The sequence below is a fragment of the Genypterus blacodes genome, unplaced genomic scaffold, assembly GCF_046128005.1.
Source record: "Genypterus blacodes isolate CSIRO-AG114 ecotype Tasmania unplaced genomic scaffold, CSIRO-AGI_Gbla_v1 ptg000046l_1, whole genome shotgun sequence".
NCBI classification, from domain to species: domain Eukaryota; kingdom Metazoa; phylum Chordata; class Actinopteri; order Ophidiiformes; family Ophidiidae; genus Genypterus; species Genypterus blacodes.
Window position 1 is genome coordinate 255,595 of NW_027466859.1, and position 13,813 is coordinate 269,407.

At 46.6% G+C, this 13,813-nt stretch overlaps 2 protein-coding genes across 3 annotated transcripts in view; one reads left to right on the plus strand and one right to left on the minus strand.

Moving 5' to 3' along the window:
• The window catches only part of reep3b (receptor accessory protein 3b), a 55,771-nt gene that overhangs the window by 5,863 nt on the left and 36,095 nt on the right, over positions 1 to 13,813 (plus strand). The window contains exons 2-8 of one of the 2 annotated variants that reach the window (XR_012963611.1): positions 1,104 to 1,176; positions 2,806 to 2,882; positions 3,006 to 3,126; positions 3,267 to 3,380; positions 5,892 to 6,057; positions 8,063 to 8,199; positions 8,368 to 9,342. Coding sequence is in view for 1 of the 2 variants with exons in the window: in XM_076149608.1 (XP_076005723.1) it covers positions 1,104 to 1,176; positions 2,806 to 2,882; positions 3,006 to 3,126; positions 3,267 to 3,380; positions 5,892 to 6,057; positions 8,063 to 8,199; positions 8,368 to 8,439 (760 nt within the window). In the remaining variant the exon portion in view is untranslated. Of the gene's footprint in view, positions 1 to 1,103; positions 1,177 to 2,805; positions 2,883 to 3,005; positions 3,127 to 3,266; positions 3,381 to 5,891; positions 6,058 to 8,062; positions 8,200 to 8,367; positions 10,351 to 13,813 lie in introns of those variants that run through there. The other variant, XM_076149608.1, reaches the window with a different exon arrangement.
• On the minus strand, positions 10,547 to 13,684 carry nrbf2b (nuclear receptor binding factor 2b). The gene is made up of 4 exons (XM_076149607.1): positions 13,497 to 13,684; positions 12,908 to 12,992; positions 12,572 to 12,612; positions 10,547 to 12,458 (listed from the first exon to the last, which is right to left on the minus strand). The coding sequence occupies exons 1-4, from the start codon at positions 13,587 to 13,589 to the stop codon at positions 11,763 to 11,765; spliced, it is 915 nt and encodes a 304-aa protein (XP_076005722.1). The 5' UTR covers positions 13,590 to 13,684; the 3' UTR covers positions 10,547 to 11,762.

A 13,813-nucleotide genomic window follows, 5' to 3' on the forward strand; every position in this document is an offset into this window, starting at 1 on the left:
GAAGGGAAGGAGCAAGAAGGAAAAGGCGGAGGAGGAGAGGAATGTTGGAGAGAGGGTGTGTCCAGCAATAAAGTGATCTAGATCTCTCTCTCTCTCTCTCTCGCTCTCTCTCTCCCCCCGCCCCCCCTCCCTCTGGTTGTAATTATCAACGTCATGTGACTGGTTGTGTCACTGACGAGGGGCCAGCAGGCAGGGCTCTACTTTTTGTTGTGGTTCTTTCACCACTTCCTCTGAGTTTGGAGCAATACTTTGCCAGCTTACTTACACCAGCGTTGTTGGCTCAGCTTGAACACTTTTTTTTTTTTTTTAAGGCAGCGTTTCAGAGTCTCTGAGCAATGTCTAGAAAATATTCTGAGGCAGATCTTGGCTGGCGCAGTTGAGTCTGAGCGCTGTTGATTTAAAGAATGCGTGATCAAGGAGAACAAACAGCATGTGATGAATCATTCTGAAACAAATGGTGTTTTGGTTACTATGTCTATATAGATCAGGAAACCATTTCACTGACATATATGGTACTAAATCTAATGTGCAACGTCTCTCATCTGTAAACTAACAGCACTCTTCTCCCAGACACTGACCTTGTGTTTGCACATTCTGTTCCGTCTCCCTCCTACCTCTCTTGGTATTTGCATTAGTTTTCAAACACTGGATCGGTTTAGAAGACTTATACATCGCATGCTGTTTGTTCTTGTCTGTGATCACAGTCAAAGCCCAGATCTGCCTTCAACTCATTCCTTATTAAAATATTTTGGAATGAACTCCTCTCACAACTACTGACGAAATTCGCGCCTACACACACATCGCTTCCACACACACACACACACACACACACACACACACACACACACACACACACACACACACACACACACACACACACACACACACACAGCTAACATAATGCACACACCTCATATTTGATCTAACCTACTATAAGTACTTGTCAACAGGTCATCTTTATCATCATCAGTGTTCACCAGACTGCTTTAGTATCCAAAGGGTCTTGCACCAAACTGAGAGAATTAAATAGGTCAGAATAGCTATGTAACGTGTGTGTGTGTGTGTGTTAAAAATACTGAATTGTTGTTTTTCTGTTCCTCCAGGCTCCTTTTTGGGACTCTTTATCCTGCATATTACTCCTACAAAGCTGTCAAGACCAAAAACGTGAAGGAATATGTAAGTAGTCGATGCAGATTCAGTTCTCATCCCCAGGCATATTTTTTCCTGTATGTTTGAAATAGATGTTGAACTCCTTGTGTCCATCTTAAAGCTCTTAGTCCAGTTAGTCCATTGAATCAGGCTGTATTGCTGCTGTGACTTCTGCAGCCATTGTGCCAGGCAGTAGCAGCTCCATGGTTTTAAAGTTGAGCTGCAGCCGAGGGCGGAGAGGCTGTTAAGAGCTGATGTCAGGTGTTTTTCCTCCTTCCTTCTTAATGGTAGGCAGTTATTCACAGACATGGCTAGTAAATGTCTGCTATTGCCTCAGGAAGGCAAAATTGCTGCTGTATATATCATTGAGGTCACATCTTAATGTCTTTCACACTGATGAAATGAGCAAGAGTGGGAAAGAGCAACTTGGCTGAATAGAGAGTGAAATGGAGATGAAGAAGAGGGGACTGAAGAAGAGGGAGAGCTACACTGACACGCGTGAAATTGATGGCCTTCCTTTGTCAACGCTCTTTTGTTTCATCCTCTCTTTAACATGGATCATTCTCCTTAGCCTACATCTCTCTCACTCTCGGCGGCTGTGGGACGAAAGGAGTTCACGTTAAGGTTACCAATTAACCAGGCCGGCAGAAGTGGTGCAGGCAGCCAAGGGACAGGTCCTCTCTCTAGCTCTCCCTCTGTCAGAAACGCAATCTATAGACTCTCACACAAGTACACCGACACACACGCACACCGACACACACACACACACACACACACACACACACACACACACACACACACACACACACACACACACACACTGACATTTCATTAGTTGGTGTCAGTGTGTGTTCAGTCATGTGGCAGAGGCCAGGTCTAGCTAATACCTCAGCCTGCCATGTGACTGTCTGCCTGCCTTCCAACATCAGCCACTGGCTTTGATATGGAAATGCAGCCGGGAGAGCCTGAAAGCACTCGCAGCACGGTGGGGGGAGGGGCGCAGCTCAGAAAACAGGAAGGAATGAAGGTAGCGTGGTTAAGGTTCAAACGCCTGCAGACCATATATGGATGGAATTAATAAGAAAACTGTGAATGGCCGTGACAAATGACGTGAAGAGAGAGAGAGAGAGACAGGATATGAGTCTTACATGGAAGTGTGTGTGTGTGTGTGTGTGTGTGTGTGTGTGTGTGCGTGCGTGTGCGTGTGCGTGTGCGCGCGTGCGCGCGTGCGTGTGTAGTATAAAGTTATTTATTCTGAAGAAAACCTTTACACTCCTACACAGCGACTCTATTTATGCATGATCCGCACTCCTACAAAATAATGGATGCACACGTCACATCAGTTAGTTTGCTTTATGAATCAGAAGCCTCGGCGAGTTCAGCCTCTATTTAAGCTGGGATGTGTGGGCACTGACGCTGAGCCTGAGCACGCTGTTCAGGTCACTTCATACTCTCAGCTGAAGTATTACAGGAAAGGATTCCAGAGGGAGGCCAGCCGAGTGGCGGAACACGGCCGTATTTCACAAGGACAGCACAGCAGGGAGGGGAGAGCTTCAGTCATTCATTGGAGGTCACTGGGGTCGTTGCCGTTCGGCTCGGCGTATGTTGAATAAAAGTATTTGAAAGAGGGAAAACACGTTTGATGTTGTGTTCTAGGTGCGATGGATGATGTACTGGATCGTGTTCGCCCTTTACACCGTAGTGGAGACCGTCACCGACCTGACAGTGGCCTGGTGAGAAATGTCACAAATACAGATAGGAGTCCATTCTTCTCAAAATATGAACACGCCAATGATCTCATCACTGTTATCTCGTGAATGATCCGATGCCAACTGTCTTGCACGTCTGTCCCTCAGGTTCCCTTTGTACTATGAGCTGAAGATCGCCTTTGTTATCTGGCTGCTGTCTCCCTACACCAGAGGAGCAAGTCTCATTTACAGGAAGTGTCTGCACCCTCTGCTGTCCTCCAGAGAGAGGGTAACACCATCTATCTTGCCGCTTTGATGTATATATGTGTATATGCCCGAGGATATCATTGGAAAGATGCTATTTACTTGATTAAACTGTCTGCCTCGGAGAAGCGCTTTAGAATACCATACCTCTGGCTCGCCTTACAGGAAATAGACGACTACATCGTGCAGGCCAAGGAAAGGAGCTACGAGACCATGGTGAACTTCGGCAAGCAGGGGCTGAGCATCGCCGCCACCGCCGCCGTCACCGCAGCCGTCAAGGTGAGTTTATCCGGCTGTTCTCATAGGAACACTCCCCGTTAACGTGCGTCATTATCAAGCATGAATACAGGAGAGCAGTAATAGAGATTAACCGTCAATCCTACATAAGGTAATATTCTGAATATGAGCCGTCGTGTGGAATTGAAATTACAATGATCTCATAGGGTAAATACAGTTTTTACAGGATGATGTCATACGGCAATGTAGGCTAGTACAAATCGCATCATAGGCTGCGGTAAAGAGAAGGGGATGAGAGAGAAACAAAAAAAACAAAGAGAGGACATTGCACCTGAAACCCAACCCAACACAACCCCGCATCCATACAAAGTCTGGAATCCTTTTGGAAATGCGGTTTAAATCCCGGTCTGCATGGGAGCAATTTGGCTCCGGTGAGAGTTTTTTGTTTTCTGTCCTCGATCAGAAAAGTCATGTAGCACCGAGCTTATCATCTCTGACCTAACTGACATGCTGAATCAACCCCGAGTGTCGCAAAAAGCAAACAGAAGTGAAACGATCAGCTCGGCATCCAAACACGAGAACGGTCAAACAATCATGACATTTTGACAAAGTCACTAGAAAGGCACACAAACATGTTTACAACTAGAACACCGTCCGCAGCTAAACGATCCCTTGAAGCTTAAGTGCAAATCATCTCTCATGGCGTCTGGTGGGAGGCGTAGTGGAGGCGGGGCCAGGGTGCCAGCAGGTAGGGAACAGGGAGGAGGAAGTGGATCGAAGACTTTCAAACGTTCCCATTCCATGCTTTGTCTGCTGTGCTCTATCTCTCACTCTGTGTTTGTCCTGTATCTTCCTCCTTTCTTTCTTTCTTTCTTCACTTACATTCTTCATTTGTAGGACGCATTGCCACTCCAAAGCCTTTGAGAGTCCATTTTTTTTACCAGCTGAGGGAACACTTGCTCCATAGCCTGGTCTACAAAGAAGGATAGTTCACATGACAAACAACAAGCTGCAGTCCTGCACTAAAGCCTGTGTTTAGGCTGAATATACAGTCGGTTGAAGGTAAAATGAATTGTGTCACACGCTGGCTGTCACTCCAACATCAGTGGCAAGCCGTTGTCCTCTGGCAATGTCTATTTTGATCCCCTGCTTAGGTTTACGTAACACACAAACACACGAGACAAACTTGCTTTCTAATCACAGCAGATTGCATCCAGCTGAGCGTCGTTATCAGCCTACACTTTAGACCGGGTTCCAGGTGAGCCAGTGTCAGTCTGAACCTGACTGTCGGCCCACGAACAAGCAGTAGGGGGGAGTTGTGTGTTTTCAGGTGTCGTCATACGAACTGCCAGCAACTGTTCTCACACCTAAATGGAGTTTAGCGTCCACACCGGTGCGAATGTCGCCTCACACTTCTTCACTCGCAGCCGCCACCTGGCAAGAACACAGCGTCGTTGCTGTGGGTCTAGACCAGGGGTGGGGAACCTCCGGCCCCGCGAGACACTCTACCGATGACGTCATATAAATAATCCAGTTGGAGATGACGATTCTCTCCCGGCTTTAGAGTGCAATGTGTAGAAGCATGGACGACCCGTGTAGTGCAGAGGTGCGGTCACTAACTCTTTGTGACTTTCTCTCTCTCTCTCTCTCTCTCTCTCTCTTTCTCTCTCTCCTTCTCTCTGTATGGACATCCGTCTTTCTTCAGGGCGTCTGTCCTTCACCAGGCTGCTCTGGGAGGTAAAATACAGTCAGTGTCAATGAGCTGCATGAACCAAAAACTAAATCCTGCCATTTCATACCAGACCTCTGCATCATTCAAACAGTCACCTGCTTGGCCCAAATCCTCCCCCTTTAGTTTGGAAAGAAACCATTTTGTCTTCTTTTTATGTATTTGTTATTTTTTTCATTTCACGCTAACACTTCTCATATGTAGTATTAGTCAATTGAACCAGTACCTTCATTTGTTTCCCTTCACGTTCGTCAGAAATGGTGAAGTCTGTCCCTTTCAGTGATCTTACATTTCTTTATTTCTTTATTTAATTTGAAAATGGATGATTGTTGTCGATGGCTTTGTCTCAGTAATCTCACATTCTGCTCCTTGTGGTTCATATTTATCCCCCGACACATCCCATCCATCCAGGAATATACCACATTACCGTCCTCCTGTGGCTTCTATGTAACGTTAATGGCAAAGCACAGTGTTGCCTGTTGTTGTTGTTGTTGTTGTTGTTGTCTGAGCCATTGGTGTGCCGGCGAACACAACCGGTGTCTGGGATTGGAGTCGGCATAGTGTCACACACACACACACACACACACACACACACACACACACACACAGACACAGACACAGACACAGACACACACACAGACACAGACACAGACACAGACAAAGACCTCAGTGGGAGACGCTGGACTCTGGTGGCTGGAAAGTACCGCATTTTTGGTGACACTACAGCCTCACGCTGCTGAATGTTTATCCTGTCGAATCCTTAAGAGAATTGCGGTGTGGCTGCGAGGCTTTATTGATTGTGATTGTCTGTGTGTGTCGTACAGGGGCAGGGTGCCATCACGGAGAAGCTTCGCAGCTTCAGTATGCATGACCTCACCCAAATAAGCCAGCACGACGACATAGGAGGAAACCAGCTGTACCCGTACAACCCGCATTCAGCCAACCCTGCCCACAGGAGAGCGCAAGGCACCGATGCTGCTGATGGTGCTGGTATGTACACACACACACACACACACAGCCACACACACACACACACACACACACACACACACAGCCACACACAGCCACACACAGCCACACACAGCCACACACAGCCACACACAAGCATGGATGCACACGTACAAAGACAACAGAGATTTATATATATACACACAGACACACACACACAGATAGCCACGAATATATTGTACATTCGCACCCACCCACACCCACACACACACACACAGGCAAGCAGATACAGAGAGCTCTGTGTGTGCGAGTGTGTGTGTGTGTGTGTGTGTTGCGACGGAATGAGAGGAGGTTGAGTGGGGACGCTGGTAGAATTTCAAACACGCACACGTGCTCCCCTTTCTTTCTTCCTCGCTGTGACACACACACACACACACACGCACACACACACACACACAGCCAGCCAGTCAACCGTGGAAGAGGAAGTGTGGGGGTGGGGAGCAGAGGGGGAGGAGGGGGCAGGGTAGGGGAGAGAGTGTAGATGGAAGAGGTGGATGGAGGCAAGGAAGCGGAGGACATAGAGACAAAAGACGATCCATGTTCAGCAGAAAGAGACAAAAGAAGAAATCTATCCTATTCTATTAATGCTTTTTCCATCATCTGGACATATAAGAGAGAGAGAGAGAAACTAGTCTCCTCCACACACTGACCTTTACCTGTGCCTTTGCTGGAGGAACCTAGCCCAACCCCTGCTTAAGAGCTGTTGTCTCACCTTCTACATTGTGTTTGATCAAGACACTAAAGTTCTTTAATAAAGCCCCCGAGCTCCCTACACGACAGGAAATTGGAGAATTGTCCAGCAGAATCGAGCGGTAATGGCTGGAATGACTGGAATCTGTTCTCCCGGCAGCTGAGCACGCCGCTATCCTAACACGGAAACGGAGGAAGGAACTATTGGAGCATTCTTACATTACCACCACTTAAAACACATCTCTGATCAAGATTTAAATGTTAATGATCCAAGTCGTTTGTGACTGATCATCATCTGAAGCTGTCTGGCCTCTCAGCTCCACCATCTTTCCTCCCAGCAGTGGAATGGTGGTGCTTGCTTCCTCGATCTGGTGAGTGGGAGGGTTTTTTCCTCTAATACACTCCAGATGTGACGGCAACAACGGACACACAGGCCCCAGAGCTAGAGCACATAGAGCACAATGAACTCTTATCACTCTATCACTCTATCTATCTGTCTGTCTCTCTCTCTCTCTCCCTCTCTCTGTTCCCTCCCTTTCTCTGTCTGTCTCTGTCTCTCCCTCTCTCCTCTCTCTCTCTCTCTCTCTCTCTCTCTCTCTCTCTCTCTCTCTCTCTCTCTCTCTCTCTGTCTGTCTACGTGCGGTCGTTCTATGACGGCGAGCCAAAAAAGGGCTGCAGCAATTGAAGTTGGTGTCTACTGACCCCTACTGGACAGGGAAGTGACCGCACTGACCCCCAGCACGGTCAACCAGGAGCTGAGGAGACACGTCCAAATAAAAACTAGAAATTAAATCTGTGGAACAAAATATTTAGTATAGAAGTATAATCTGCAAAAACCAGCAATATGCAAACTAAAATAAAGTATAATGAACACAATAAGAAATGGACAGGGTGAGCAAGTCAACACAACAAACGAAAGGTGACAAAACTAAGCAACGGCGTCTTGGGTCCTTTTTATAGCCAGCAGTCATTGTTTCCTCTCCTCGCTTCCTCCTGTCTCGTTTCATCTCACCCTGCCTGGTCTCTCGGTGTGTCCGAGTGCGGTACGCAGCTGTAGAATGCAGGAAAGAGGTCCTCGGTGCATTTCCCTCTCTCGACGGTGCTTTGACATAAAATCAACACAGGACTGTAATGAGCCGCCTGCCCCAAGAGGCCGTTAATGAGCCAGGCACCATAAACGTCGGTGAAATGAAACACTTCCTCGCTTTTAGTGTGGCAACCAACCGGCAGCTTCTTTTAAGCGGTCACTCAGCAAATGTAGATTCATTTAAAAAATTAAGTGTGTGTGTCTGTGTAGGTGAGTACTATTATGACCAGGAGGAGAGGTCCGATGAAGAGACGGAGCCAACATTCTCTGAAGACGAGGCTCTAAGTCAGAAAGGACTGAGGCGATCACAAAGCGTCAAGTTGACTCGATCCAGAGTCCGAAAAGACGTAAGTGTTCTCTCACTACTAGCTGATATATGTGTGTGTGTGTGTGTGTGTGTAAGCTGATGTGGTTCCAGGTCTTCACGGGTTTGGAACCTGAGCCAACACACCCCTTGCGATTAATGATACAGTTGTAACAATCTGCTGCGTACTGTTTCATCATTTTTGTCGCAGGCTCGTTACGGATCCCTGAAGATTAAAGGCAAGAAGAGGCCTGCACTGAACACTGTCAACTACGCAATGTGAACACACACACTCACACACACACACACACTCACTTGGGAGTCGACGATTCTATGCTGACTTTTTATCCGTTCTAAGGAGCTTTTTAAAGACATATCTTTTGCCGTTATTCCTTCACGGTATCGTGCACACACAGTGCAAAGAGACCTGTAAAGATAGTAAGAAGTGTTTTGTTGTTGTTTGGGTTGATAAGTGGTCATAATGTGTTTTTTTTTTTTGGATGTGTGCCTCTCTGCTGGGTTGTGTTTGTATTTGAATTGTAGTTTTCCGCTGCAGTTGAAAGATGCTCGGCCTTTTTCAGGTTTCTACTCGGCTTTAACTTCACATTTGCTCAACATTGGCGAGATGCAGCGGCGAAATCCATCACCTTAAGTGTTATGACCTCATGTTTACATCTGTCATAACTGCTGCTTCTCCTTTCATACGATCATTACCAAGCTGATCTCCCCCCGTTATCATCGCCGAGCGGAATCAGAACTTGTTTTTTAAACTTATCGCCATGCCGACTGGGGACAATTGACTTTTCAAGCCCCATGCCGCCCCCTGGTGGACAGATGTATTTAAGAGCTAACTAACTCTGTATAAACCTGCCTTTAGTCTCTACTTTTATGTGTTTGTTTGTTTGTTTCATTTAAGTTTAGCCTTGTAAGCCTTTCATGGTGAGTGTAGGTGAGGATCATGTGATCATTCCATTGTTTGTAGTTGTTTCTCCGACACGAAGAGTTCAGGATGACGACATTCCATACGGCAATAAAGTCAAGTGTCAAGTTTTAAAGCAATCTTAACTAATTCTAACCTGAGAATGGAGCAGAGCAGCTGGTGAAGAACACCAATGAGAAAGAAAGAGAAAGGGAAGAAAGAAACATGTCAGTGAGAGAAATCAAGTCCAAGTTTTTTCATGGGATCGTGTGTCATGATGTCATTGTTTGTGAAGGATCCAGACGTTTGTGTGTGTGCGTGCGCTTATATCACAGTGTGTCCCTATCACATCCCAGGTTGTACATTTTGTGCTCACCGTGTATTAAACTTTTTTTATAATTTTTTATTTGTGTTAACGTTGGTTGTAGAGTTATGTTTGTATTTTTGCACATACGCTTCCTCCCAAATGTGTTTTTCATCTTTTTGTCGTCGCTGTTTCTTGTCAGCTCATTTTATAATCTACGTAACTGCGTCAGAGAATGGATGTTGCCCTCGACCTTAATGAACTCCAATTTTAAATTATCTCTTATGACGTTTTTAAATGTGGTGAGCTTTGCATGGCTGTGCGCTTGTAATATTTGTGACTGGCACACAAAGAGGGTTTTGAATCTATGATGCGTAGTGTGTGCGTGTGTCGGTTGGTGGCTGATAACATTTTATAGCCACTCAAATGAGCTCATCTCATTCCCTTTAAACCCAACACTGACCTGGATGTTGTTTTTATTTTTTCGGGTGTGATGATTCACAAGTGCGTCTCCTTCCTCCCCCCCACCAACCAGAGGGAGAGAAAGCAGACTGGAGCCCAGGCAAATCCCGAGCAGTAGATCTGTTCTGGTCTCCTCCCTCTGTGCTACAGTGGCTTGTTCATGTTGATCAGGACTCCCATGAGCCACCGACAGGACCAGCAGCAGCATCACGGATAATAACGTTACTCCCAATATCAAACAAGACTTGAGAGTGGAGGCTTGAAGCTTGTCGTCCCCTGATGAGACTGACTAACAAACCGAGCTTCAGAATGTCGCTTCGTCTTTTTAAAAATTGTTTTAACTGACTAATGATACCAAAGCTACGTGTTCTTAACCTGGGCCCGGTTTAACTAAAGCGTTTTCGAGGCCCAAAGCTGTGTTTGTGTGTTTTAAGTCTATGGTGCAGGGATTTGCTGGATTTGTAAAGTAAATAAAAACACTGCCTGAATAAAGTGAAGGCAACAATGAAGAGTGTCTTTGCTTCTGTCTTCTGTCATTATTTGTGTGATGGACATAAGACACATCTAAGGACGGTACTACTCTGAAAAGTTAATTATTAGATAGATAGCATCAGCTTGACCCATCATAACAATCCTTCAACCAACCCCTGCATGTGTTTGTGTGTAGTTCCTCTTAAAAAACATGAAAACACGCGATACCACGTGTACAGATGTAGCTCTTTATTAAAGTCACATTGTCGGTGAGTCAAAGTCCAAAGAAATCTGCCGAGTTCCATGTGACCATCCAAACATGCAACAACACGGCACCAGTCCACTGCTTTCACGAGTCTTGTGTGTGTTGTTACTGACACGTATGTATGTTTATGTCCATGTTTCCGGGAGCTGCTGGTAGACTTTGAATATGAAACATGCAGGAAAATGATGGAAGTTACATTTGCAGCAAATTAGCAAGACAAATCAAGAACTATGGCAGCTTATTATTATTATAATTCAACATACAGATGAGATAAAGGTTTGTCCTGTCCTGCTTTCTTTACCCACAGCATTTAACAATAAACAGCAGTTAAATAGGACATTTAAACATAAAGGCATGAAATTAAACTTCAAATCCACATTTAAAGGCATTAAGATCAACATGATTTTCCTGTTGCGTTGTGTGTGTGTGTGAGAGGCGTTCACCTGTCCCCTCGTGACCTTTGACCCCTTGCGTTTGGGTCAGGTCTGTCCCGGTAGGACCTCGGTGATGACCGCCATGTTATTGTTCAAGTATGACAAGTCGTCTGCATCCTTCAAGTCTTTACTTTAAACCCGTAACACAGATGAGTGTGTTTGTTATTATGCTTAGATGTGAAGGTTTATACTTGTGTGTGTCTGTGAGTGTGTCACCTTAGTGTGTGTGTGTGTCAGTTCAAGCAATGATGATGAGTTTGTCAAGCGGAACCAATCAGCTCCTGAGATGATTGATCGGAGACAGTTTCAGGACGGAAATCGGACGGTGTGGTTGTCTTCATGCATCGTGTTTCGGACATAAATGTGTTATTATGACAAAAAATAGTTTGACAGATTGTATGATGGCGGACGTGCAGGAAGACCCGGCAGTCCGCGTTGAACTAGACCCGGACTGGACTGCTGATATTGGGACCAGCAGACCTCACAGGTGTCTGTCTACTTCCTGCTGGGTGAGACGCTCCCATGATTGAGCCGAGATGTATTAGAGCTAGTATCATTCTAGGTGTGACGAAGAGGGCGATGAAGTGATGAAGAGCGCTGATGATGATTCGGCATGAGAAGGATCAAACTTTGAGACGTTTAACATCAGTACAAGGAGATTTATATGACGATTGGCAGAATCAACCATACATATTGAATTCAAACCCCCATATGTTTAAACCCTTGTGTGTGTGTTTGTGTGTGTGTATGATCATAGTTTCTCTCTGTCCAGCAGCTCCTGTAGTTCATTCTGGATGTCCTCGGGCAGCTCCAGAGGCGGCAGGTCGTCCAGGCATAGATCTTCCTGAGCCGGCATCTCCAGCGGCGGGAGTTGCGGGATGGTGATCTCCTTCCCTTTGCTCTTCCTCTCCTGCCCTCCTCCTCCTGCCGCCGCGGCCCCGCCCCCGGAGTGCGGTAGGACCCAGAGCTCCGAGCGTTCCACGAAGTCCGCCGCCTCCGCCGCCTCGGAGCGGAGCCGCGCGTTTTCCAAGCGTAGCCGCTCACTGTCCGTGGACAGGCGCTGGTTCTCGTCCATCAGCTGCTCCACCAGGCGCCGCAGGTCCTCGATGGTAGTTTGCTGCTCCTCCAGCCGGGTTTTGTCGTCTTTGGTGGTCTTAGAGCCGGGGCAGGGTGGGAGGTGAGGCTGGGAGCTTCCCGTCTGCCGAGTCTGAAGCTGGTAGAGCAGAGTGTCGTACTCTCTTTCCTGGCTGCCCTCCCGGCTCTTGGCGTGGGCGAAGGTTTGGGACTGAGATTGGGTCGAGGCCTGGCTTTGGGTGAGCGGGGGCCCGCCGGATGTGCCGGGCCGGAGCTTCGTTGCCTCGCGGCGCACTTCTCTCTTCCAGCGCTCCTGGATGAGACGCTGCTGTTTGACGTGGCTGTCCCTCTGCAGCTCCATGGACAGACGAGCCTGGAGACGGAGACACACACACACACACACACACACACACACACACATGGTCATCAGCTCACTACACTCATCACAAACGTGGAAGTACACACAAACAGGCCGGAGCGTCTTACCTGCTCACACACCGTTATCTTCATGGCGTCCTTCAGCAGATCTGAGAGAGAGGAAGAGTGATGTCATGGCTTCTGAGAGCACAACACACACACACAAGGGGCCTGGAACTACACACCCAACCAGCACCGCTCTTCTTCCACTTCCTAAAGCTCCTCCTCCTCACAGACATCCATTTTTAGAAGGACAAAAATCTGATCATGTATCACTAGTCACATGTTTGATCTTGTGGTGTGTATGTGAACACACACACGTTGGTAGACATGACAGCGCCTGTACACACACATACCAATACTTTCTGTGTGTATAAAAGACAGTGATTGTGTGTGTGTATCTACCTGCTGCGTTGCCATGGCAGGAGATGGCCTCTTCATATTGACCTGCTGCCAACAGACGATCTGCCTTCCTGCACTGCTGATGAGCCTGGAATGAGCAGGATACAAGGGGAGGGATGGTGATCAGGTTTAGAGTGTTACAATGGAGGAAGAGCACATAAGAAAAGAGAAAATTAAGAGGAGTGAGGAGAGAAAACAAGAGTTATGTAGAAAACTGTACACAATACCAGAAAATAAGACAATATCTTCTTGATATTGTTGAACTTCCTGTCCTAACTTATCTGTAATTAAGTCGTAAGAATAGCTGAAGCTTTGTATTAACTCTCTCCTCTTGGTGTCTCAACAGCAAACTATCCTTAAATACGGCGAAGAAAGTTATATACAAACAAGTGTATGAATTTGTTGCTTTAAATTACCGAGCTGCGGTGTTAAGTATATTTGTAAATCACACATTCCTTCTTTCTTTCTCGACGATAGCAGACTCTAATGTTAGCCGCTGTTAGCTACGCGACGACCATAACAGAGCGGCTAGCTGCTAATGCGGCTAGCGACGTCATTAGCTCCGTGTTGCAAAATCGGGAGAGAAACCTACGAGATTCAGAGGGCTGTCCACTATCTCCATGGAGTCGATGCTTCGAGAAGTCAAACTACATGAAATATGTCTCCGCGCTTTACCGAGTGTCATCCGCACTCAGGTAATACTTATTTTAAAGCCGCAAAAAGAAAGATTACAGTCGGTGAAACTACCGTCCGACGCTGTGTGTGCGTAAACAAGACGTCTTGACGTCACCGCGCCGACGTAGCAAAGCGCGTTGTTTTCAGCGTCAAGCTCCCTGAAATATGTACTTCGCTAAAAATCGGTAGCAACAATAATACTGTGAATGTCATTAAATACAGAGAATCAATAAG

Coding starts and splice junctions, on each gene's coding strand:
- nrbf2b (XM_076149607.1), bottom strand. CDS start 13,589: ATGACACTCGGTAAAGCGCGGAGACATATTTCATGTAGTTTGACTTCT. Junction 12,993..13,496: donor TGGACAGCCCTCTGAATCTC/GTAGGTTTCTCT, acceptor TGCTCATTCCAG/GCTCATCAGCAGTGCAGGAA. Junction 12,459..12,571: donor AGATAACGGTGTGTGAGCAG/GTAAGACGCTCC, acceptor CTCCGTCTCCAG/GCTCGTCTGTCCATGGAGCT.